A 26253-nucleotide genomic window follows, 5' to 3' on the forward strand; every position below is an offset into this window, starting at 1 on the left:
CAGACAATGAGATTCAAAAAGGGCAGAGCCTTCTCATGCCTCTGAAAACTGCTCATCTTTTTGGTTTATATTTTTATTGTGACCTAAAAGACTAGCTTACAAAGTTCAATGTGGAGGGTGGGGGGGTTGAATTATTCAAGTAGGATTATGGTAAAGTAATAAGAGATAAGATTTGGGACTTAGGACACTGTATTTTCCAGAAGGAACAGAGAGGCATAAGTATACTTCTGTATCTTGCAAACACATCCTAATGCTGGAACCATCCTGAGCAAGAAGAATGCAGGGAGTATTTATCTCCTTTCCAAGCAGAGTACTCTTTTCCACTTTCCAAATAGACTTGAAGGTTCTAGATTAGGCCAGCCTTTTTAATTCTAAGGAGACCCACAATATCTGTTGGTCTCCACAAAAAGCCCTATTTTCCCAAAATTTTGTAGTTTCAGAAACAAAATTTAGTAAATTTAATCCAACTTCTTTCTCCACTTTACAAATGAGATATCTGAGAAGTTAAATGAATTGCCTAAAATGGCATAGAGAATCCTATTTGCCTCAGTTTCTCATCTGTAAAATGGGGACATCTTGGTGAAGGAAATGGCAAATCAGTGTAATGCTTTGCCAAGAGAACTCCAAGTGGGATCACACAGAGTTGGACACAACTGAAATTACTGAACAACTATGTGCCAAGAATAAAACTTGAAACTTTGCAAAAGAGAGACAGTCCCATCCTCCAGTTTACATTCTAAAAGGGGGTGACAGCACTTTTATAGGAAAATGGTAGCTAAAGGCAGGGAAGGGAGTTTGGTCTAGGGAGCTAGCGGAATGGGTGAGAGCTGTCATATGGCAATGTATTGCTGTGCCTTTTACAAAAACAATAGCAACACTGAGCTAGAAAGCATATTATAGTTACAGGCAGCTGAATGGTACAGTTGATAAAAGAGATGGGCTAGGAATTATCTAGGTCAAAATAGACCTTACTTGTTAGCTCTAACTCCAGGTAATTCATTTAAGCTCTCCCTGCTTGTTTCCTTACCTTTGAAGTGGGAATAACACCTACCTCCCTGGTCAGGGACGATTATTTGAGGTATTTGTAAAGCACTTAGCCCAGTGTCTGGTATATGGTGGATGCTTAATAAATGCTTGTTTCTTTTGGTGCTAGAGGGAGAGGGGGGAATGATGGTGTTTCATGCCCATAATCTTTACAAACCATGTTTTAAAAACTAAGATGACTGCAGCTATAAGTCGAATTACCTGTCCAAAGATGTGATAAATTTTGATGTGTATAAGTAAATATAATCAAAAAAACTATCAAATTCTAATTAGAAAATTAAAAGTTATAATCATAAAACAACCTCATGAAAAAAAACCATGCCTCAACAGTCTAAAATTAGGAAAGGATATAAATGTGTGTCACACCTGCCTTTATACTTGGAGGTTCAGTATATAGATTATCCTTTAAACATCCTGGCCTCCCTGTTTCTCAATCTTTTCATTTCCTATGTAACCTTACTCCTCCCCCATGAGATGAATGAAGAACCCATGAAACTGAATTTCTGGATAATTAATAATTTTTTTAAATTTAGGCTAGCTGACAATAAATCTGTGGTCAGTGGTTTCACTATATAATCAAAGACTGATCATGGAGAAATTAAATACCTTAATATGCTTTTAGAAAGTATATATTACCCTGACAGGTGAAAATCTATCCTGATGGAAGAATCATTAATGAGGAAGTAGGCTAAAAAGTCTTCTCCTCTGAGAAGTTTGGGGTTTTTTTTCTTTTGACTCAGACTCCTCCCAACAATCTAGATAAATTCAACTCTATAGCTACAACTCCAGTTTGTTAGGAGTGCTAGTGCATAGAATTAACCTAGATTAGATTCTGTTTTACAAAGTTAGGGTCTAGTTGGGTGGGGTCCTACCCAAGATCTAGGAGCATGTTCTCTGAGGATTTAGGAAATCTCATCTATCAGCAATGTCCTTCAGAGATTAGCTGACCTATAACTGGTCGTTGAATGAGGATATAAAGAGAAAAGGCCTTTATCCTAGTTTAATAACTGATTATTAATACTTTCACTCCCACCTCAATTATTCACAGGAGGGATATACACAGGTCTTGCCAACACCACAAATGAACCATTTCTATATTCCTGAACTCCGAAATTCCCTTAACTCATCATCTTGTCATTCTACCTCAACTTTTCAGCTCCAAAGCCTGTTCTCACTGTGATTTCAACCTACTTTCCTCCCTTTCCCATTTGACCTCTTGGTGAGCTAGTTCAGCTTTATACTGTCCTTTTAAGTCCTTTGCCCCCTCATTCTGTGACTGATTATGCCCTGCCATGCCTCAGACCTGGATCACCCACCATCTGCTGTCTTCTCTCCTCATGGATTTTGGGGGTCGTGAGGGGAGGCAATCCAGGTTAAGTGACTTGCCCAGCCTCACTTGACCTGACTCCAGGGTGGGTTTACTCATGGACTGCCCACAAATTAAGAAAATCAAAACCATGTTGACCAGATCCACCCCATGTATGTTAAATGGTATCAGCCAGGTTCTCTGCAACCTGTTTTTTGTTTTTAGTTGTGTCCTGCCCTTTGTAAACCCATCAGGAATTTTCCTTGTGGAGATGCTAGAGTGCTTTGGCATTTCCTTCTCCAGCTCATTTGACAGATGAGGAAAGGGAGTACAGGGTTAAGTGACTTGCCGGGGCTCACACTGAGTCTGGATAACTGGGGGGGGGTAAGCAGAGAGACTGAAGTATTGCCCGAAGGCAAACAGAAGGGCCCTGATGGGCTCAGGTTAGCCTTACAGTTCCCCCTTGCTAGGTCTAGCCAACAAAGCCTAGTCACGCCTCTGAGTTAAATTTCCCCTGTAAAGTCTGTGCAAAGCGGCTACCACCTTTGACACTTTGGGTCAGCGTTTGGGGTACTGCCTCCTGTGGCTTTCCTGACACCCCTCCCCCTTGCCACGTGGTGCATCTCTCCACACCCTGCCTTCTATCTCCTCAGCCCCCATCTGGCTTCCTGGTCTCTCCTTAAGATCTCCACCATGTCTTTGGGTGACTTTCTCATACCTTTTAGGGTGTTGCCAGCAAAGTGCGTGCTCCCATCTCATGGAATGTTTCCTTTCACTTTGGTAATTGTGAGTTTCACCAGGGAATTTGTCTTCCCGTCGTTAATTATTAAAACCCCCTTTCCTTGCAATGTGCTCTCCCAACTCTTTCATATTTGCCATTCCTGGTGTCTATTGGATTTCTTCATTTTGTCTCCTAAATAAAACTACCTTTTGCCAAAAAGAATGACCATTGTGAATTCTTCACATGACTGAAGCCCTCTTTCCTAAATTGCACCATCTGCCTGCAGCCACACCATTCGCTGCAACAGCCACATCAGCTAGTGTCTGAGACCATATTTGAACTCAGGAAGATGAGGTTTCCTGACTCTAGGGCTGGCACTCTATCTGCTCCATCACGTAGTAAAGTAACCCTTTTTCATCTCCCTAAGTTGACTCACTATCCCACGTAGCACACCGAACCTTTTCATTCCTGCTCAGAACTTCCGTAGATTTCCTTCCTTCCACCCTCGGCTGACAACATTCCCTCATGTCCCAGAAAAAAATGGAGGCCATTTGCTGAGAGTGCAGTCTTCTCCCTTCCCTCGTGTCCCATCACTCAGATGCCTTCTGCCACTATTTCTGTCTTTGTCCCTCTCTCACTTGCAAAAATGGCCCTTATTGCCAAAGTTAAGCCCTCTACAGAATGAGTGATTCCATTCCATTGTCTTCTTCAGCAGATTGTCTGAAATTCTATCTCGAATTTATCTTCAGTCTCTCCCTGTCTACTGGCTGCTTCCCCACTCTGTACTCCCTCTCTAAAATCTCTCAACTGATCCACTCCCCCATCCATCCCCCACTAGCTATCACCCAATATCTCCTCCATGTGGGGGCCAAATTTGAGAAGGCATCTCTCCCTTACCTCCCTAAGTTATGGCTTCTCGACCTGATCATTGAACTGAAACTGCTTTTTCCAGAGAGACTATTGTTGTTTGTCCTTCATTCCAGAAGACAACCTTGTCATCAGGGGAATGATGTCATGACTTGGATTTCAATGAGGGAGGGTAGTGCAACGTCAGGGGGTCACTTTCCCCTCGGTCTGGGACCTTCTGAGTCTTGTGGCAGATATAGATCGTACCCAGGAGATGGCCCTAGGCAATGGGAGTTGGCTTGTAAGGTTTCACTTTGACTGAGGCAAGATCCATTCAGTGATTAAGGCTTGGTTAGAAAGAAATGAAGTAAAGAATGGCTTTTTTTTCCCCCTACCAAATCAAAAAGAAAAGGAATCTCAGCAGGGAAACCCTTAGGTTTTCTGACCAATACCACCTCTATTGTTAGTACTTTTGAGACAATTGGAGCCAAGTGGGCTTGGCCTATTACTTTTGTTGGGCAATCCATGAGAGCCAGAGTGATCTCAATTTAAGGGTATAAGTCTTAAGAAATTTAGCCTATGGATCCCAAGATAGGAAGGAGGGGAAGAATGGGAGGGAAGAAGGAAGGAATGACAGAAAAAAAAAAAGGAAGGGAGAGAGAGAGGGTAGGAGAAAGATATGAAGGCTGGCCTCTGGGCCCTTGTTTATCACCCCGTCAAGTGCAACCCACTGAGACAGGAACAACTTTGCCCCGTGTCAGTTTGGATCCTATTTAAAGGAGATGTTAAGGTCCGGGGTGATCTTGCTGTTAAAGAAGAAAGCCTAAATCTTCGTAAATCATCTGGAAGGCTAGTTACTCCCTGAGGCAAACTGGGAGGAGCGCTATTAAGATATAAATGGACCCTTTTGATTTTGTTTAGGCCTTTTGTTCTTAAGTAAGCCTTTTATTCTAGTGGACTTTCCCTTACAGTTCCTCCCAAAGTAGAAGTCTCTTTAAATCTGCCTTATTGTATCTAATTTGAAAGCCAAATTTTGACGTCAAACTCCCGGGTTTTTTTTCCCTATGAATGATCTGCTCTTACTATAGATTTCTGCTAAATCCCTTTTAAGGTTAGTCTGATGTATTCCTTCCTCTCAATGACATTTTCCTCCCGGTTAATGAGTTCCACTAAAGATTGTCTTTCCCCTTGTTAATTGTTAAAAATTCCTTTTCCTTGCTAAAAACTTAGGTATTTAGCCTGCTCTTAGCAACATAATAATATCTGCCCTTTTATTTGGAGGATGTCTAAGCTTACAAATTCTTCTGAGGCAGTTCTCCACACCGGTACATGATCCCAATATATTTTTGGGGTTGGAACCCATAATCTGAACATTTGGGTAGCTAACCCCATCGTTTCGGTAGCCTAGTACAGGAAGAATCTGACTGCACCCCAAAACCTTAACATTCCCATTTTCCAACTCCTATCAGATATCTCAAGTATGACCTATAGACATCTTAAACTCAACATGTCTAGAATTGAACACATTATTTTTGTCCTCAAATCCTCCCCTCTTCCTAACTTGCTTATTACTGTCTCACAAAAATCTTTATAGTGCAGCTACTGGACAGAATTCCAAAACTGATCAGATTAACTCTGAGGACTACAGTGTTTGTGGAGGTCTAGTCCAGATCGGAAAAAGCTGTGGGAGGGAGCTCTCAGGAGGATAAATGGCAAAATACCCAAAGGGGATGGAGCAAAGGCATTTTATTAATCCTAAATAGGAAGACAGCTACAAAATGTAGAAAAGGATTTAAATTAGTGTGAAATAATGAGGATCTGAACTGGAGTGGCAGAGTGACTGGAAGTGGAGATCTGAACAGTCAACAATCAAGTTTATTAAGTGTTTACTATGTGCCAGGTAAGGCACTAAGCATTGGAGACACAAGGAAAATGCAAAAAAAAAAAAAAACCCAAAAAACAAAAAATCTGTGTCTAAGGAGCTCACATTTCTATTGTCTGGTGTTCTCTGACTCTCTGTGATAAATATTAATTAATTAGTTGATGTTGGGAGCTCCCCTTACTAATTCAGATTGCACTTTCTCAGTTTAGTAGGACCTGAATCTGGCTCTAACTAACTTTGAGGCTGATATTCTATGGACTCCACCAAGCTGTCTCTCCTATGCTATGGTTGACATGAATATAGAAGTATCCTGCTTCCTGACAAGCTAAAGGAAGGGAAGGCAAAAAACTCCAATTGGTTGAAATTAGCACAAGCTGCCAACTGGGAGATAAATGAGAGTGTTATTAGAAATCATCAGGAACTATCAACAAGCATATGAAAGATGGTTCCAAATCACTAATAATAGAAATGCAAATTCAAAAAGCTCTGAAGTTTCACCTCACATTCATCAGATTAGCAATTGTGAATAAAGAGGAAAATGCTTGAGGGCCTGTGGGAAAACATGTGAATTGGTCCAATTGTTCTGACAAAGCATTTGGAATTATTCTAGAGAAATCAATGAACTGCGCATATCCTTTGACTGATCAATGCCACAGTTAGGCCTTTATCTGCCTGGACTTCATAGACTGAGGGAAAGGACCCCTTCATAAATATTTATAGACGCACTTTATGTGATCATAGAAGACAACAAAACAAAAAGCCTGGAAACAAAATGAGTATTGAATAACTGGGAACAGACCAGCATATTGTAATATGTAAAAGTAATGAAGCAGAATTATGACAAAAGGATATATAATATGCAAAAGGAAGACTTCAGAGATGGGTATGATGGAGTATTGTTGCCTCATTCTCAGTAGGAAGGATTGGATGATAGATGTGGAATAAGGCATGTATAGTCAGACAAGACCAATAGGTTTGTTTTATATATACATATATGTATATAAACGCATATGTTTAATATTTCTTTGTTGCAATTTAGACTGGCCAGCACTTGGGAGAAAGGGAAAAAGAGAGGGAAGAAAAGACAGGACAAAAGAGGAAAGGGGAGGAGGGGGAGTCTGGGACAGAACCCTGGCAAATACCTATATATTGTGGGTGAGACATTAGAGTGTCCTTGTATTATTTTTTCTGACCATATAAAATATTTTATGCAAAATACTGGCACAGAACCAGCCAGCATGATGTGCCCTCATCAGAGAAGGTATTGTGCTCTATGAGGAAAACAGAATTGGATTAGTCCAGAAGAAACATGAGATATGAAAAGTTAGGGAAATCATTTCAAATGTTCATATGGACTATTGGAGTCCAGCCTGTGGCAGAGCATTCCAAGTTGGTATTGGTCTGATCAGCCACAGTTGGCACACTAACTCAATTCTAACATAGTGATGTCGATTTGTTCCTCTTCAAGAACGAAGGGTAGTAACCAACCAACCAATGGATGAGGCATAGATGAGGATCTTACAAAACAGCCTGAGAAAGTCCAACATGTAACAGAAGCATGACAGTATATCATGAAAACCAAAGAGAGACCATCTTGAAGGAGAAATAGCAGAGTTAGTATTTTGTGCTTCATAAAGGCCAAGAAGGATGAAGGGTGAAAAAAGGCCATTTGTTTAGTAATAAATATTATTCATTATCTTGGAAAGAGCTGACTAACTAGTGAAGAATGGAGCCAGATACCAAGAGATTGAGATGTAATTGGAATTTCTTGGCAGAGAGATAAAACAGAGAGTGTAGAATGAGACATATATTTTCAATGTCTTGATTTCTTTTGATAGACTATCCACATTTTTATAAGGGGGAATTCTATTTGGGGTTGGTATACATTCATGGATAGTAAAAAAGATGCAAAATGAAAAAAAAGAAAGAAGAGCAATTAAAGAAGATGCATTAAGAATACACAGAAGAAAAATGAAATTCAGAAGAGAACACAGCAATTTTATTTTTTGTTTAAATGCATACACTTTAAAGAAAAACATGTCTATCACTATAGACTATATTATAACTTAAGTATCTACAATTATATACTACATAACTATATAATTATATGCTATACTAGTATAATCATCTTGCGCATCCCTTTACAAGTTTCTTTTTCTTCCCAAGGTCACACATTATCTCTCATGCTCTCCTTCTTTGCTCCTGTCTAAAAACTCGATCCTTTGATCATTTCTGCTCTTTCCTAATTTTTTTTAGTCTTTCTCTTATTCATAAGCTTCTTCCTTCTCCATACAAACACGGTCCAATCTACTCTATCCTTAAAAGACCTTTACTTGATTATTCTCTCCTTTAAAGTTATCCTGACCATGCCCAAAAAGTTATCAAACTGTGCATACCCTTTGATCCAGCAGTGCTACTACTGGGCTTATATCCCAAGGAAATACTAAAGAAGGGAAAGGGACCTGTATGTGCCAAAATGTTTGTGGCAGCCCTTTTTGTAGTATCTAGAAACTAGAAGATGAATGGATGTCCATCAATTGGAGAATGGTTGGGTAAATTATGGTATATGAATGTTATGGAATATTATTGCTCTGTAAGAAATGACCAGCAGGATGAATACAGAGACGCTTGGAGAGACTTGATGAACTGATGCTGAGTGAAATGAGCAGAACCAGAAGATTGCTGTACACTTCAACAACAATGCTGTATGAGGATATATTCTGATGGAAGTGGAAATCTTCAACATAAAGAAGATCCAACTCACTTCCAGCTGATCAATGATGGACAAAAATAACTACACCCAGAGAAGGAACACTGGGAAGTGAATGTAAAATATTAGCACTACTGTCTATCTACCCAGGTTACTTATACCTTCGGAATCCAATACTTAACTGCAACAAGAAAGTGGGATTTACACACATATATTATATCTAGGTTATACTGTAACACATGTAAAATGTATGAGATTGCCTGTCATCTAGGGAAGGGAGTAAAGGGAGGGAGGGGAAAATCTGGAAAAATGAATACAAGGGATAATGTTATAAAAAAAATTACTCATGCATATATACTGTCAAAAAATGTATAATTATAAAATTAATTAAAAAAAATAAAGTTATCCTGTATGTCTCCTCCTTTTCACAACCAAACTCACTGAAAAAGGTGTCTACATTAATTTTTTCATCTTTCATTCACTTCATATTCCTACTTTGAAGGCAACTAAATAGTACAATGAATAGAACATTGAGCCTGGATTCTTGGAGGACCTGATTTAAAATCTGACATTTGACACTAATGAGTTGCATGACTCTGGGCAATTCAGTTAATCTCTGCTTCAGTTTATTTAGTTAAAAAGGAGGATAATAGAGGTAACTAGACAGCATAAAGGGCCCACCAGCCCTGAAGTCAGGAAAAACCAAGTTCAGTTCAAATCTAGCCTCAACAGCTAACACTTAACCCCAATTGCAATGGAAACCTCCTTGTAAAGGGAAAAAAAAAAAAGTTTTGTTTTTCTTTTTAATGGGGATAATAGCATCTACTTCCCAGGGTTTCCATGAAGATCAAATGAGATAATAATTATACAATTTTTCACAAATACTTAAGCTCTATATAAACAGATATAAGAAAATGGTAAACAAGATGGTTTCAGAAAAACCTTGAAAGACTTATATGATCTAATACTAAGTGAAGTGAGCAGAACAAGGAGAATATTATACACAGTAACAGCAAAAGACTTACTCTGGTTAATACAATATTCCAAGACAGTTCCAAGGACCCATTATAGGTAGGAAAAAAAAAAAAAAAAAGCCATCCTCTAGAAAAAGTCTAAGTGAAGATTGAAGCACACAGTTTTTACTTTGTTTTACTTTTTCTTTTTTTTTTTTACGTGGCTCATATGGTAATATGTTTTGTATGATGCCACATATATAATTGATGTCATATTCCTTGCCTTAATGGGTGTGAAGTAGAGAATTTTGAACTCAAAGTTTCGAAAAATGAGTTAATAAGAAAAAAAGAGAGAAAATATATGGGATTTTGTGTATTTTGTTTTTGTCATTTAACTTGTTTGGCTTTATGAGATTGGATCCTCCCTATCTCACCCAGGCAGGAGGATTATTGGCTGTTCTTGGGCCCAATCTCAAATTGGTATAGGAGCTTTGACCTGTTCCATTTATTACCTGGGCCAGGTTTCCTTTCTTGGGACATTCTTACCCCTTCACTCCCAGGACATCACTCTTTTGCTAATGAACTTAATGTGAACACCCACTTGGTTTAGCCCACATCCATCAGTCTTAGCTCCCTTGGCAGCAGGAATTACAGGCATGTGCCACCAGTTAAGAAGAGAATATTTGTAACAGATTCTGTGGGAAATTTAAGACTCAATCACGATCAAGTAAAAGGATTGGCTGGCAGCAATAAGAATTACCCAGTTGAAATTAGATCACATAAATTTGTAGCAGACACAATCATCAGGGACATGTAATTTCCATGTATACCAATGGTCAGTGCGTAGCTGCACGTGAGTAGAAGTGAAAAAGTAGATGATTGGGGTTCAGAAAGGAACGAGTGGTGAGAGAGACAAGATAGGATTGTGTTGGAAAAGGTAAAAGTACTGAAGAAGTGACAGCAATATCTAAGAAAACATCAAGAACTTTTATACACTAATAAAGGGGCAGCTAGGTGGTGCAGTGGATAGAGCACCAGTCCTGAAGTCAGGAGGACCCGAGTTCAAGTCCCTTAACTCCAATCACCTCAATAACAACAATAATACAAAGTTACACTTCCTCTTACATAATAGCAATGTGATAGGATTGGAAAAGATCTATAGGAAGAAAAATATGATTGGACAAATTGAGATGGGAACGAACTAGGGAAATGCTTGGATACCAGTTCCTAACCTGCTCTGTGGAGCCCCATTTTCCCACCCCAGTATACAGTCAGTTGCCAACTCTTGCTGTTTCTGTCTCCTCACCCGTCTCCCATTGGACTTTTTTTCTCTACTCGTTCCCTTAGATTATTGTAACAGCCTCCTAACTGGTCTTCTTGCCTTGAGTCTCTTCTACTTCAGCCCATTCTCCACAGTTCATTTGGCTTTATTTATTTTTTTTATTTTTTTATTTTTTTGCTGAGGCAATGAGGTTCAGTGACTTGCCCAGGGACACACAGCTAGTCCGTGCTAAGTGTCGGAGGACCCTTTTGAAAGTCCTCCCCCTGACTTCCAGGCCAGTGCTCTGTCTGCTGCACCATCTAGATGCCTTGATTCTCCCTACTTTTGCCAAAGTGATTTTCCTTAAACACAAATCAGACCATGCCATTAGTCCATATCATTCCCCTACTTAATAAACACCAGTGACTTTCTATTGTGTCCTTTCATCAGGTATAAATCACTCTACTTGTTTTTTTTTAAAGTTTGCAGCCTGATTGTACATTACTTCATAGAGTGTAAAACAGATCTAATAACAACAGTATCTGCTTCTCAGGCTTGTTGTGAAGATCAGGTGAAATAATACTTGCAGAGTGCTTAGCATATAGTAAGTGCTCAATTAATGCTTGTTTCTGTCCCTTCTGTTCCTTACCCACCATGTCATCTCTTACCTCTATGACTTCTTACTGGCTAATACCCCCTTCCTGGAATGTATTTCCCCTTCATCTTTGTCTCACTGAATCTTCTTTCTTCAAACCCCAGATTTTGTTTATTTTCTTGATCCCAACTGTGAGCTCTCCTACAAACTGTCTTATAAATAAGCATAGCTTGTTTTATTTATTTATTATGTATATACTTATGTATGTACTTGCTCCTTCCCCTATTAGAATGTAAGTTTCTTTTGAATAGGGATTATTTAGTTCATTGTATTTTTATTCCCAGCCTCTAGCACAGTGCCTGGTACATAGTTGGTGCTTAATACTTGTTGGTTAATTGTACTATATAATGTAAACAGACAGTGTCTCCTAAAGTATGAAGTTAGATATATATGTCCATTCATTATTCAGTCATGTTCTTCCCTGTGACCTCATTTGGGGTTTTCTTGGCTATAGTACTGGAGTAGTTTGGCATTTCCTTCTCCAGCTCATTTTACAGGTGAAGAAACAGAGGCAAACAGCATTAAGTTATTTACCTGGATCACTCACATAGCTAGTTTAGCATCTGAGGCCAGATTTGAACTCAGGAAGATTTCTTTCTGACTCCAAGCTGGGTACCTCCACTATACTCCCTAGCTGCTCTTAGGTATACATACATATCAAAATGTGATTTTTAAAGGTATTTTGATATATACATATCAAAAGATTACCTGTGACAATTTTTAATGAAAATAAACTCCTTAATTTTGTTTTAAAAGCCACTCTCTTAAAAACTGAAACAGATTTTTTTCCCAGTTTATTTTTTCTTGCTACCAACCCCTCCCCCTCTCCCCTACACATACCATACATGGCTAATATGAAAGTGTTTTTCGTGGCTTCATATGCATAATGGATGTTGTATTTCTTGTCTTAATGAGGGGGAAGGAGTGGAGGAAGAGAATTTGGAATGAAAAAAATATATATTAAATAGTAAAACAACAAAAAAGCCATCCCCCAACCCATTTCTCTTAACCTTAAAGAACACTTCACATCCCTGAATCTCCAAATTTGCACATGGGGTCCATCTATAGATTTCAAATTTATAAGTGTTTCAGTGTTTCATGGGCTATTTGGAAATATTGACAAAGACAATGTTGAGTCATTGCAGATTTTTGTGCGTGGATGGGATTAAATGAAATTGTTTTTAGAAAAAACTAATCCAATAGCAGTATGAAATCTTATCATCAAAGTGCAATGCTAAAAGCACTGAATTTGTATCTAGTGAATTTTGTTTAAAAACTCTGTCCCTCACGAATGCATTGTTGGTGGAGTTGTAAAATGATCCAACCATTTTGGAGAGAAATCTGGAACTATGCCCAAAGGGCTATAAAACTGTGCATAAAATTTGATCCAGCTGTGTCTCCACTGGGTCTGTATCCCAAGGAAATCACAAAAAAGGGGAAAGGACCCACATGTGCAAAAATGTTTGTAGCAACTCTTTTTGTGGTAACAAAGAATTAAAAAATGAGTAGATGTCCATCATTTGGGAAAGACTGAATAAACTATGGTATATAAAGGTAATGGAAGATTATTGTTATAAAAAAATGATGAACAAGTTGATTTTAGAAAGATTTATACAAATTGATGCTAAGCGAAACAAACAGAACCAGGAATACATTGTACATAATAACAGCAAGAATGTGCAATAATCAACTATGAAAGACTTGGTTCTTCTCGTGGTTCAATGATCCAAAGCAATCCCAACAGACTTTGGACAGACAATGTCATTTGTGAAGAGAGCCATCTGCACCCAGAGAAAGGATTGTGGGGACTGAGTGTAGATCACAATATAATGTTTTCCCTTTATTTTGTTGTTTGCTTGCATTTTGTTTTCTTTCTCATTTTTTCCCTCTTTGATCTAATTTTTATTGTGCAGCATGATAATTGTGGGAATATATATAGAAGAATTGTACATGTTTAACATATATTGGATTACTTGCCATCTGGGGAGGGTGTGAGGGAAGGAAGGGAGAAAAAAATTTGTAAGACAAGGTTTTGCAAGCAACTATGCTTATGTTTTGAAAACAAAAAAAGCTTTAAAAAAAAAAAAAAAAAAAGAAATGAAAACAAATTTTAAAAAGAAAGAAAATGCCATCCTCATCCAGAAAAAGAACTATGGAGATTGAATATAAATTAACACATGCTATGTTCACTTTTTTTTTCTGTTTTTTTTTTCCCCCTCTCCCATGGTTTTTCTGATTTTTGTTCTGATTTTTCTCTCCCGATGTGATTTATAAAGCAATATGTATTAAAATAAACAAGCTAATTAAAAACAACAACTCAGTCCCTACTTGCTGTACAAACTTGGGTGAGTTATTTGAGCTCTCTGAGCCTCTGTTTTCTCATTTATAAAATTTGAACACTAATATTTGTATTATCCACCTCACTGACTTTTTGTGAGAAAAGTGAAGCAAACCTTAAGACCATTATAGACATATTTTTTTTCTTCCAGGGGTGGAGACTGGGAACTGTCCGGCACCTCTCTTTCTGTAGTTCTCCCTTAAAGGAAAGTAAGGAACCTTAAATGTTAGGATTATAAGGTGATAACTCAGGTTGTCTAAACAATTCTCTAGCTCAGAATTCACACCTTTGGTTCAGGCCTTTGAAAGGAGTTTGCACCTTTGGACTTCTGGGGGGGAGTTTACATGTTTAAAGGAGTTTGCACCTTTAAGAGGAGCAAGTTCATTAGTTGAAATATTTCCCGCAGGCCCCTGAATTCTCACGGGCCCATTCTCTGGGAGGATACAAGAAGACAACATTGGGCCTGGATGAGCAATCTGGATTGGGGAAGAACAAGAGCTGGAGGAGATTTAGAGCCAGGATTCAGGAAGAAGAGGATTCGAGATTCTACCTTCGCTCTGGCTGGAGGCTCCAGAAGCTTCCCAAGAAACCTGCACATAGAGAAAAAGATTTTACAGAAAAGAGATCTCCTTCCAGAGAAGAATTACAACTGAGAGGCAACAGGACCTTTGCACTTAGATGCTCCCAGAATTTGGAGATATAAGTGGGAAAGGGTGGCTCAAAATAAGTACACTATTATATTGGTGGTAACAATGTAGATTGCTCTAACCATTCTAGAAGGCAATTTGGATTATACTAACATCTTATTGCTAAGTTTGAAAGAAAAGCCTTTTAAGGTTTAGTTCAAGTCCTATTTTCTACATGAAGCTTTTGTTGATCTTGTCCCCACAAATTGTCTTGCACCTATATATCTATAACTATCTGTCTGAGTCTCTGTTTTCTCTCCATATTAGGATATAAACTCCTTCAAAGAAGTGACTTTTTCCCTTCACTCTTTATATTCAGAGCACTTGGCATAGTGTCTGACACAAGTAGGCACTTGATAAATGCTCATAGATTGAAAGGATACCAAGGATATCAAAACCAGAAAGGAGGGTCTAATATGCACCAAAACAGTCTTTGCAACACTTGCTGTGATATTCAGAAACAAAATTAGATTCCCATTGCTTTGGGAATGGCTAAACAAATCCTGTTTCATGATGTAATGACATTTTGCTGTATTGTAAAAAAGAAATAATATAAAGAATTAAAAAAAAACATAGAAATAAATATAAATTGAGGTAGTGAACTAAACAACTATTTAAAAATAATATATTCAATAATGACCACAAGATACAGAAAAAAACTGAAATGAAACTGAATGTCAATCATGATTTAACTCTGTAGAAGAACAGAGACAATGAGTATTCCTCTCATTGGGGATGGGGGTGGGGAGGAGAGGAAGAACAGGGGTGGGATGGGGGGGGTATGACTAGGGAATATTGCAACATTCTGAAACAATGTGTTGGCTGGTTTTGCTTGTTTTACTTTTTTTTTTCTTTGTTGCCAGGGAAGGCTCCCTAAGTAGGGGAGAGAAGAAAAATATATTGGAAAAATCAATATGTTGTTTAAAAAAAAGTTTTTTGGGGGGAGGCATTAGTTTAAAATTTTTGAAAATGAATTAATAAAATAATAAAATAAAAATGAGGGGGACATGTACTTCACTTGAGGTCTAATATTTGACTAAAATCAAATTTAAATGATTTTTGTTGGTAAAATAGCTGACAATAACAAAAGAAAGTGAAAGGGTGACTTGGAAGAATAAGTGCATCTGGTGCACCATGAGGTTCACCCAGACAAGAGGGACACAGAAGGGTAGCCAAGAAATAAGGCTATTTTTGAGAAGTCGTTTAAGGCTGGAGTGGTTAAGGTAGGAGGAGTTTGAAGGTCTGGCTTTTGCTCCGACTTTTTGCCCTCTTCTTCTGCCCACTTTGGAGATATTAACTGAGACCTGTTCTGATAAGGGGCCACCACTGGTCTATTGCACCAGAGGGAGTCCTGGCCCTACAGCCTCAAGGTAAGAGGAATAATAGTGACTCGAAGGCTTGGGGGAAGGTCCATCCAGAGGGAGCCCTAAGGTTTTTTTATACAGTCACCCGGTCCTCACCATGATTCTTTTTCTCTCACTGCACATGTGTTCACTTGTTCTCTGAAGCTGGCTAGACACTGTATGTGTGTGCTCTGATCCACTGCTCACTCTTACATGCGCTCCCTCCTCCCTCTCTCAGAGTTAATCAGCTGTGTAAAGTGCTGCCAGGGCCGCTGCTGATGGATAAGGAAGGGAGGCGGCACTGGACACCCATTTCCCACTTTCTCTTTGTTTTCTCCTCGAGCCTCATCCCCTTTCTTCTTGCCATACCCTCCTCCCGATATTCTGATTGCCTTTCCCTCTCACCCCTTCCCCTCCTGAGATAAAGGAAAAAGGGAGGGAAGACACCTAATCTCAGCTGAGACAGCTGGGAGGAGAGATAAGGCATGAGTCAAGTCCCACTGGAGAAGCCATGGCTAATGGGAAAGAACTCCAGGGAGACCCAGCCTCCCCCCACCCCTGAAATTCAGTGGTATTTCACTGTTCTTCCCGGACAGATACTCTGAAGCCCATTATTTGTGAGGAAAGGTAGGGAATCTGCTGCGCTTTAGCTGAGGCTCCATCCAATCTCCAGACTTTTTTCCCCTCCGCTTCCGTCCTAACCCACCAGACTTTCCAGAAGAGGCTCCCCGTTTTCCTGTCTAAAAATCTCTTCCCAGTCCTCTGGGCCAAAACTTGCCCCGGACGTCTTCCAAAACAGCAGTCCCTAGACTTAGGCTAAATATTGTTTGAGATCACAGGTCACAGTGTGAGTGTGGTAGTGTTTTCACCTCCTTAGGCTGATAACTGGAACTGGAAGAATTAACTGGAATAATTCAGGTTCTCTGATGGGGAAGGACCTATAACTATCCTATGAACCCAGCAACAGCTCAGACTGCTCCTTGTTGACAGGGCTGGCCTGGCTCCTCTCTGGCACTATGGTTCAGGATAACTACTATTCCTCTTATAGCAAGGAGAATTTAGGGGGTAGATATAGAGTGCAAGAGTGTCATAGGTTGTTATAGGATGGCTATGGGAAAAGGCCAAGAGAAACTCTGATTATAGAGGGAATTGGGACACTTGGAGAAAACTGGGAAGGGGGCCAGGGCAATGTGAAATGGACAGAACACTGGCCTAGAGGCATAAGACCCAGCTGTGTACTAACTGTTTTCTTGGTCTAGTTTCTGCATTGGCTTTTCACTCTATGAAATAAGAGCATTGAAATGGTTGGTGGCCTAGATCTCCTATAGCTCTGAAATTTTATGTTTCAGGGATTTGTGGTAGTAGGCAGCAAGCTGGGGACAAGCTGAGCTGCTTTCTGTGCAATGGGGAACTAGTCTGGGACCAGAGGGCTTTTAGCACACAAGCAATACACTAAGACTCCATTATTTAACCCCAATATATGGATTGCAGGATTCACTCCAGAAGAGATCCATGTTGCAATTTCACTCAACTGTGCCTGGAAAAGCTGCCACTGGAGAATATTTCCAAGATAAAATTAAACACATTAACCTCCTTCCCTCTTTTTCTCCCACCATCTCTATTCCCCTCCCCTCCCTCTCTGTCTCACCTTTCTCATCTTCCTTTATTATCTTCCTCCTGTCTCTCCTTCACCCCGATCCCATCCCTGGGGGCCATAGTCAATGAGTCAGAAAACAAGAAGGTATCAGGGACTAGCTAAGCGTGGAAACCAGCTGGGGCTGTTAGTCAGACTTCCCCTCCCTTAAATTCCTGATAGACTGTCAGTCATTTAACCTCCCTCCCACTCTTACTCCATAACGGTCCCTTCTATAAGTCATTTCATCCTATTTCCGGAGTAAAAGGCTCAGGTCTCTTATCTTCATTGCCATGTTCCAGACACCCTCTCAATCTCAGGGTATTACCAGCTGCCACCTTCTCTCTGGAACATGGCACTCTGGGGACTTGAGATGCCTCAGTCCTAGAACTACTGACTAGCCCTGATATTGAGAACCCAGAGATAAGCAGAACTTAAGTCTCCCAAAGTCTGAATCTTTTGGCACCATAGTTGGATATAGGGTCAGAAGACCTAGGTTTATTTAAACCCTGGGTCTGCCATTATGATCCATGAGATCACGGTTATCTAACTTTTCTAGGCTGCAGTTTTTTCAGCTGTAAAATGCGGACAATGTACTTAAGATGGCCTCTGATGTCCATTCTGACTCTAAGCCTAGAATTCTATAATAATGAGTACTTCACCCTAAGATTCTACAGACTTCTCTTAAGACTACAACCAGTCTGCAGGGGAGATCATAACTGTGAACCTCCAGGTCTTCTCCAAAACAGCTCAGGAAGTGGAAATGGAATTGAAGCTGTTCATGCCAAGCATCTTGTAGATTGAACAAATAGGCAGGACTCCACTGGTGCTGGGTGTTTTGAGGTGGATTATTAGCTCTCAAGGGGCAGGAATAAGAAACATGTTGGGACAATTCAGACTCCTGGAGGGCAAGAAAGAGCTGATCCGTTCTTGTCTTAAATCTTTAACTTCCAGCGGGGTACCTGGCGTGTGGAAGGTGCTTTGATAAATGAGTGACTCCGAGAAGTTCTGAGTGCCAGTTTCCAGTTTCACTGGCTCTTTCCCTCCCTGTCCAGCTCCCCCACAGAAGACAGTGCCCGGCACGGTTTGGCATTCCTTTATTGGCCCGAAGCTGCTGTGGTGTCTCCCCCTGCCCTGGCAGAGTGAGAGCACAGCACCGATAGAGGAACAGACAGGACACGACACAAAGAGTCGGCTCACAGAGGCCGCACAGACAGACACGACACAGCACCAATACACGGACAAGCCACAGGCTGTGACAGAGTGCAGACTGAGGGACCCATGGATGCCCAGAGAGCAGCATTGAAGAGGGCTACACGCAGACAGGGGTACAGCAGGCAGACAGACACCGAGAACCACGACCACACGACAGCATAGCCAGCCAGCCACAAGAGATGAATGAGGTACACAGATATGAGGTTATATGGAGTCCTTGGAGGAACAGGGGAGGGAAGATTAGGTTACTCCCCAGCAGCCTTCTCCCCTCCTCATTTTGGCTGCACTTTAATCCGAGACCTTCCCCTCTGAATCTGGTCACACCCAGTAGTGTACCCCCCTATTTTGGTCATGCCCACTGGGGCTACAAGGCTTGGAGGGTAGGAGAGTGGGGCTCAGAGTTGAGGTTGCTGGGGAAGGGAGGGTTATTGACCCATCCTTGGTCCACTCTGCCCAGGCAGAGAAATCAGGTTTTCAGACTTTCAGACCCTCCCTCCCAAAAGGGACCTAGCAAATAAAGAGACCAATACTGAATGTGGGCCTGGCAGCAGCCTGGTGAGGAGATGGTGGTGAGGGGAGTCAAGGAGGTCCCTGGGCAGCAGGAAGAAAGACAGGTGGAGGAGCCTGAAATGCTCAGGCCTGGGGGGGTTCCTGGCAGTTGGGGCACTGAACCATATCAGGTTGGTACTGCTCCACCTGGAGTGTTATGGAACAGAATCCAAAGCGGGTATGGAGCAGAGAGGCGGCTTCTGCCCGGACGGCCTCGGGGTCTGCAGTGGCATCTGTGGAAGAATGATAAGAAGGCGGCGTCAGAGTCCTAAGGGAGATTAGAATGGGGCAAAAGAGAATGAGCTGAAGACTAATGGGGCTTGACATTATGGGGAGGGACCCTTGGGTATTTCACTAAAACCAGTTTGAATTGAGATGGAAACAAGGAGCTGTCCAAGGTTCCTAATTTCATTTTAATGCTTGTGAAAGAGTGAAATCCTTTCCAGAATCCCCCCCCAAAACTATTAGTTCCCCGCTTCTACATGGCCATGTGTGTGTGTGTGTGTGTGTTAGGGGTGGGGGGCATGCATGATTGTACAGGGAACAAAGAGGAGACATCTTATTCCCCCTCCCCCACTCTGGTTCTGCATTCTAGGATTTAATGAAAAGAAGATATCCTGGGAGTGTTATGTCCTGCATATACATTGCCTGGGGCAGCTCTGACACTTACCAATGGCCAGGTGGGCAGAAATAGCGTGGTAGGTGAGAGTCAGGGCCCATAGGTGCAGTTCATGAATTGCCCTGACTCCTGGTACTGACAGGAGCAGGTCCCGAACTGGTTCGTAGTAGATGCCATAGGGAGTACCTATAACGTAATACAATGACTCCATAGTTAAGGGGATCTGGGTCAAATCCTATGCTACTATTTGTATGACCTTCAGCTTCAAAATGACTGGTTAGACTAATTTACTTCTGAGGTCCTTTCAAGACCTGTGAATTTGATTCCCATCCTGCTTGTCTCTAGTTCATGCTTCTTTTCTTTACCTTTAGATAATATTCTAATCCTTAAATTTCAATAATCATCTTTCCACAGGAAACTGTTTCCAAGTGACCTTGCTAATAGTTGTTCCACTTTTGTATTTCCTCCTTCTATAGGAAGAGAGAAAGTTAAGGTAAAAGTCTGAGATGGAGCCAGTCAACTTAAGGGGAAGAGGATAAAAACACCCTGATATTATAGCATTGCTGGGAGATCCCTTAAATGCTGAGTTTATTTTGGAAAGCAAATATGGAACCATACAGCGAGAGCTACAAAAGGGATCCATAGCCTTTGATCTAGTGATCCCCTTGCTAGGGCAATACTGTTAAGATGTTACTGTTCAGAGTGGGGGGGGGGTATTTATCTGTACAAAGATTACACTCCAAGCAATTACCATTTATAATAGCCACAAACTGGAAATCTTTTTCCATGTATTGTGTTCAATGATAGGAAAATTGATCAACAGATGTGTTAGATAGATGCAATAGAATATATTTCCTTATTACACTGAAGAAAGGAAATATGGAAAGATTTTCCTTGAACATAGGAATCAAAATGGATCATTTTGTTACTATTAACAAAGTTTATGTTTTTTTGGGTTTTTTTGTTTTTTTTAATGGAAGAAAAATAAATGGAGGAGCATCTAGGCAGGGCAGTGGATAGAACACTGGCTCTGGAATCAGGAGGACCTGAGTTCAAATCTAGACTCAGTCTTGGCCCTGTTCCTTGGCCCTGATTCCTTCAGAAAGAAAGAAAAACAGGTGGTTGAATTTGTATATTCAATATCGGAGGTTGCTGATAATAGAGGGTCTTTTTTGGGGGGGATTGTTTTAGAAACAGCTTGCACAAAGTAGATTGAGTGGAGCTTGTAGTTTACCTTCCATGAGGATCCGAAGAACATCCCGGAGGGTGGGAGCAGTGGAACCCAGGGCACAGATGGAAAACAGGAAGGTGCTGATAGGGTCAGCTGCTTTATACTGGGGCTAGAGAGAAAGAAGCCAGTAACCATGATGTGGATGGTAAGAGGACTGAAACCTTTAAAGTAGGGGCCCCTTGGAAGTGGGATAGCTGTGCCAGCCTCAAGAAGTCACATTGACCAGTGCCCCTGAATGAAGAATAGGAAATGTGACTAAGGGGCAGCTAAATGGCACAATGTGATAGTGCACTGGCCCTGAAGTCAAGAAAACCTGAGGTCAAATCTGACCTCAGATACTTAACACTTATTAGGCTGTGTGACTCTAGGCAAGCAAATCCCAATTACCTCCAAAAACAAAACAAAACAAAAAACTAAAGGAGATGTAGCTGAGAGCAAGGTCAAGTGTTCTTTGGGAGATATGATGGGCTGCAGAGCCTGAGGTGAGAGTAGGGGGTGATAAAGAGGGGCCAGAGTTTCCCCGTGACCATACCTTGAAGTAAATGAGGATAGATGCAGCCAGAACTCCGAAACTTTGAAGTAAGTCCCCCAGAACATGAACAAACGCCGCCCGTACGCTGGTATTATAGAGATTCAGAGAGCCCCTTTGCCCTTCCTCCAGTGGAGCATACTCAGTTCCCTTGGACCCGTGGCTATGTCCTGGAGAGGCCTGGTGCAGCACAAAAGCCATTCTGGGGAGGAAGGAATCCAGAAGATACTGGACCAGGGTACCAGTCACTTGCTCCACCCTATCCCCAGTTCTCTCCCCTTCTCTGCATCTTTGCTCCCTAGCTCTACTGCATCCAGGCTCAGATCCCAAAAGAAAGGTGGGAGAAGGGAGGGGAAGGCAACCTTCAACTCTCCTAGAGGGAGGAGAGGAACTCTGGTATTTCCAGCCTATTCTCCAAGGCAGACTGTGTCCTCCCTGGGGCTACTGGGAAGTATGTGTGTGCTCATTTAATCTTACAGTCTATGAATGAATGAGTCACACCTGTCTCCCATCTCTGAGCTCTGCCTGGCAAGGCTCCCCTCTTAGACATGAAGCCTTTTAGGTGACCCTAGGGCAGTGCATACGTACAAAAGGTTGGCACAGACAGCAATGCCTGCAGTGATCAACATGGCATCTCCCTCAATGTGGTAGTCACTGTTCAGGAGACGCACAAAGGCCAGATAGAGCAAGACAGCAGTGACAATCCAGAGGGACAGCACAGATGCTAAAGCCCCCAAGGTTTCTGTGGGAGGGAAGCAAGATATTAAGAGAATTCTATGGAGATCAAGTCCTCTGTGAGAAGGGGGAAAATGAGGAGAAAATCATGAGGACAAGAAGACCAAAGGTTGAAGGGGAAAGGATAACCAGGTCTGGTGAGGTCTGCAGAGCTCCCAGGGGTCTTTGAGGGACCCATAGAGTCACATTAAAGCCCTTACCTGAGCGGTGCCAGCCAAAGGTCATGGTTCGGGTTGCTGGGCGAGTAGAGAGCCAGAGAGAAAAGAGACTGCCTGCCATGCTGCCTACATCTGCCAGCAGGTGGACGGCATCAGTCATGATGGCGAGGCTGTGGGCTAAATATCCACCTGCAATACCCCAAGACTAGGGCTAGCTCCTTGATACCATCCTACCCCCAGCTCTGAATCCATCCCCTTGTTTCCTTCAAGAGTCAGTTCAAATGTGATTTCTAATAGGAGGTTTTTCCCGGATCCTACTCCCACAAGTTGACATTGAGTTTTTCCTGTTTGCTGTCTATCTCTAATTTATATGTACACATGTGTACATATAAATTACATCTCCTTGTTAGGGTATACATACATCTCCTTGTTAGGGTGAAAGCTCCTTATATCTCCAGTACTTAACACTGTGCTGAGTACATAGTAAATTCACAAATACATGTCTGTTGACTGATAATGCCCTCATCATTACTGTTCCCTTTCTAGAGTTCCCAAGTCCTCACACCATCCCCTTTTCATTCACTATTCATCCATCCTTAACCTCTTTCCTGTTATGTCCTCAGACCCTTCCAGGGAGTAAAGATTGAAAGGAAACAGCTGCTGAGAGTTGTGCAGGGAAGAGGATCAGGACTATGGAAAGACTCTAAGGCAAGGGGTAGGATGGAAGTTGTCAGACATACCCACAATCTCCCCTGCCATGAAGAGGAAACAGACAGCACAGGCAGCAGACAGTTGCTTCTGGGCCTGCAGCTGCTCGGGGCTAAGGCCAGACCGAGGAACAGAGTCTATGTGGCAGTGATGGAACCTAGGTTGCTCCACAGGTTCTTGTTCTTCCGGGGGGGACTTTGAAGGCTCTGTGAAGAGACTGTTGCCAGGGATGTCCTAAGCCAAGCAGCCTTCATCAGGCAATCCCCTAGGATTGGAGCTGAAAACACCACTTGGCTTTGGTTGTCACTGAGAATCTAGTCCCCACTGAGCAATCCTCTCAAACAACAGAGCTGGGATCCCAGTCCCAGAAATTTAGCAACCCCCCATCCCTACCCCGTATACACCATGAGATTCAGATGCTGTACTAAGCACAGTGCTAAGTACTGGAGATATAAGGAGCTCAGTCTATCACTCTGGAGCTATCTCAAAGCCTTTCCATATCTTACTCCCATCAGAATCTAAGAATCAGCCCTTAAACTTCCCAATTCTTTTTAGTAATCGGTTTGTTTGTTTGTTTGTCTGTCTGTTTTTTGCTTTTCATAAAAAATTAACGAATGGCCCATTTAACAGAAGAATGGAATGCTTTCTTAAAATAAAACCCAAAGAACCAGTGACAGTGGGGAAGAAAATGAAGGAGGGAGTTTCAGAAAAGGGTGGGATGGGGGCCAAGAAGCTAGGGTTGAACCTTTTTCCTATAAGGATGAAGACAAATTCCATATCCAAATGTTTGAGGTTTAGATGGATTTTTCAGCCTCATTCTTGTTCTAAAGAGTGCTATATGAACTGAGCTCTAAAAGGGTCTCCCATCCATTCAGAACCTAGAATAATTGCACCAAATGATGATAGTTATGTACAGACTGCATTCAAGTGCATTCAGTGTAGAAACACACACTCAGATGAGATGTAAGGCCATTTCACATACACGAACACCCCATAACCAGAGAGAGAGAAAGAGAGAGAGAGGGAGAGAGAGAATCTATCTTCCTAGAGAGGCAACAGGCCTTTCTTTTGTTCTATCAGATGAGGAATGGGTTTATGTTCATTTTTCAGTAGCAGGATCTGGATGATTCAATTCTGCTTTGCGGAAGTCTTTTTCCAGGTCTCTTTTAATCTCCCCAAACCCTTCTTTAGAAAGAAAAATTTGAAAGGTGTAAGAGGGACAATTTGGATATGGAAAAGAAAGGAAAATAGAGAAAAAAGAATCCTGTCCAGAGCTTCAGGGACCAAAGGCCCTAAATCTAAATATTCTGTTCTTTTGCAAAAGTCTTTTCCTCTCCCCTCAGCCCCTCACATTGTCTTCTTGTTCCATCCTCCTAGGACTTCCTACACACAATTCCTAAAATCTGTAAGGAGAAGAGAATGAGAAATATAGAAAAAAACAAAAAACAAAAAACAAAAAAAAAAAACAAAGAAAAAGGGACAAAGGAGGGAGATAGAGCGATTGAGAGCTTTAGCCAGAAAGATAGAGACTAAGGAGCAAATCCAGAGAAAGACAGACGGTCCGAGGACCGCAAGCAGCAGACAGCTAAGTGGAGACAAGGCACGCACGCACAGTCTGGCCAGGGTGCAGAGAGAGGGAAGGCAAGATTGAGGGGGTGGGTGGGAAGGGTGTAGCAGCATGGGATTGGGGGGGGATATTAAATAGGAAAGCCAACCAAGGCTGTGGGGGCGGTTCTCCCGCCCCCAGCCCCTCTGTCCCTGGCGGCTTCGCGGCTCATTTCACACCTCGCCGCCCCCGGAACCACGTCTGTGCTGAGCCGGGAATACCCCCCATCGCCCAAACCGCACCTGCTCCTTTTCTCCCCCCTTCCTCGCTTTCCCCGACACTAGTTTTGATCCCTTATCCCCTTCAGGAGAAGACCCACCTCCCCCATGCCGACTTCAGAGCTCGCCTTCCTCAAAGACCGTCAGGTGCCAAGGCCTGCATCCCCACTGCCCCTCTGGCCGCAGCTGGAGTGAAGCCCCCCTCCTTCGCCTCATAGCAAAAAAGAAGGACAGGGGATGCAGGGGGGGGGAGAGGGAAGAAGAGGAGCTGAGGATGTTGGAATTGGGAGCCTCGGGATCTGGGACACCCAGCGTGGTTCGGAAGGACTGCCTCCTGCCAGAAATGTGCCCCTCTCTTCTTCCAGCGAATACATTTGCGGGTAATTGGGATCCCAGTCCTGCTGGCCTAGAGCGATCTGCTTCTCCCTCCCAGTCAGTGAGTGTTCAGGAGGTCAGCTCTGGGCGGCAAGCCGTAGTGGGAGGCATGGGATGAGGGGGGCTAATGATTGGGGGGAATCATGGAGTGGGGGGGATAATGCGGACAGAGGGGAGGGCAGCCTGCAAGAGCAGAGCAAAGGCTGTCCCTGCGGCAGCTGCAACCCGGTGGCCGAGGAAATAAGGAGAGCAGAAGGGAAAAGGGGGACAGTGAGGGGACACTAAAATACCGACCCTGAGGGGGGAAGTACAGGGGAGCAGAGGAAACCTAAGGAATTCGAAGAGACAAATGGGGAAACAGAGGAAATCCTCCTAGGGATAAAGTGAGGGCGGGTGACAGCCGTGGGACAGGCGAACGGATGAATCAAAAGGTCTAGACATGGAAGGTGGGACTACATAGACAGCAGAGAGATTCTGGGGGGAGTGGGATAGGAAGAGAGAAAAGGAGACAACGAAAGGAGGGAAAGCACCATACACAGAGGGAAGCTGTGGGACCGGGGTCTAATAGGGAAGAATTAGGCTCTGACCTCTTGAGACGGAGGCTGCCGGCGCAGCTGTGAGCCCCGGGCTTCACCAAGCGAGTTGTCTCTGAGTCTCCCGCGGCTACTGGATGAGGGTCCATCCCGGGTCCACACGGACCGTCAGTCCGGGTCACTGGGACAGAGGAAGAGGTCGGCCCTTCACGAGCTGATTGGGGCCTGGGGACCGCTCAGTTGGGATCAGGATCCTGAACCCCCGGAGGGGCTCTTCTGGGCAGCGGGGACAGCTGAGACTGTGAGAACTGCGGCGGCGACAGTGGCGACGGGCATCCGGACTGCAGCGCCCCCAGCCACCAGAGCCCCGCCCCACCCCGCATCTTGGGGGCTCTGCCT

The 26253-nt window shown here is 42.5% G+C and overlaps 1 protein-coding gene across 1 annotated transcript; it reads right to left on the reverse strand.

Moving 5' to 3' along the window:
- Positions 1-18458: 18458 nt before the first annotated feature.
- On the reverse strand, positions 18459-26244 carry SLC30A3 (solute carrier family 30 member 3). Its single transcript, XM_074300173.1, has 8 exons — positions 25909-26244; positions 23155-23339; positions 22457-22603; positions 22110-22263; positions 21525-21723; positions 20996-21101; positions 19813-19947; positions 18459-19375 (listed from the first exon to the last, which is right to left on the reverse strand). Exons 1-8 carry the CDS (start codon positions 26001-26003, stop codon positions 19227-19229), a joined length of 1170 nt encoding a protein of 389 aa, XP_074156274.1. The 5' UTR covers positions 26004-26244; the 3' UTR covers positions 18459-19226.
- Between the last annotated feature and the right edge of the window lie 9 nt (positions 26245-26253).

The sequence above is a fragment of the Sminthopsis crassicaudata genome, chromosome 3, assembly GCF_048593235.1.
Source record: "Sminthopsis crassicaudata isolate SCR6 chromosome 3, ASM4859323v1, whole genome shotgun sequence".
Taxonomy (NCBI): domain Eukaryota; kingdom Metazoa; phylum Chordata; class Mammalia; order Dasyuromorphia; family Dasyuridae; genus Sminthopsis; species Sminthopsis crassicaudata.

Bases quoted from the DNA above. Each gene is read 5' to 3' on its own strand.
- SLC30A3 (XM_074300173.1), bottom strand. From the start codon at position 26,003: ATGGACCCTCATCCAGTAGCCGCGGGAGACTCAGAGACAACTCGCTTG. The intron at 19,948-20,995 runs GTAAACTACAAG...ATTACGTTATAG, and splicing joins TCTTCGGATCCTCATGGAAG to GTACTCCCTATGGCATCTAC. The intron at 19,376-19,812 runs GTAAGTGTCAGA...ATTCTTCCACAG, and splicing joins TTCTGCCCACCTGGCCATTG to ATGCCACTGCAGACCCCGAG.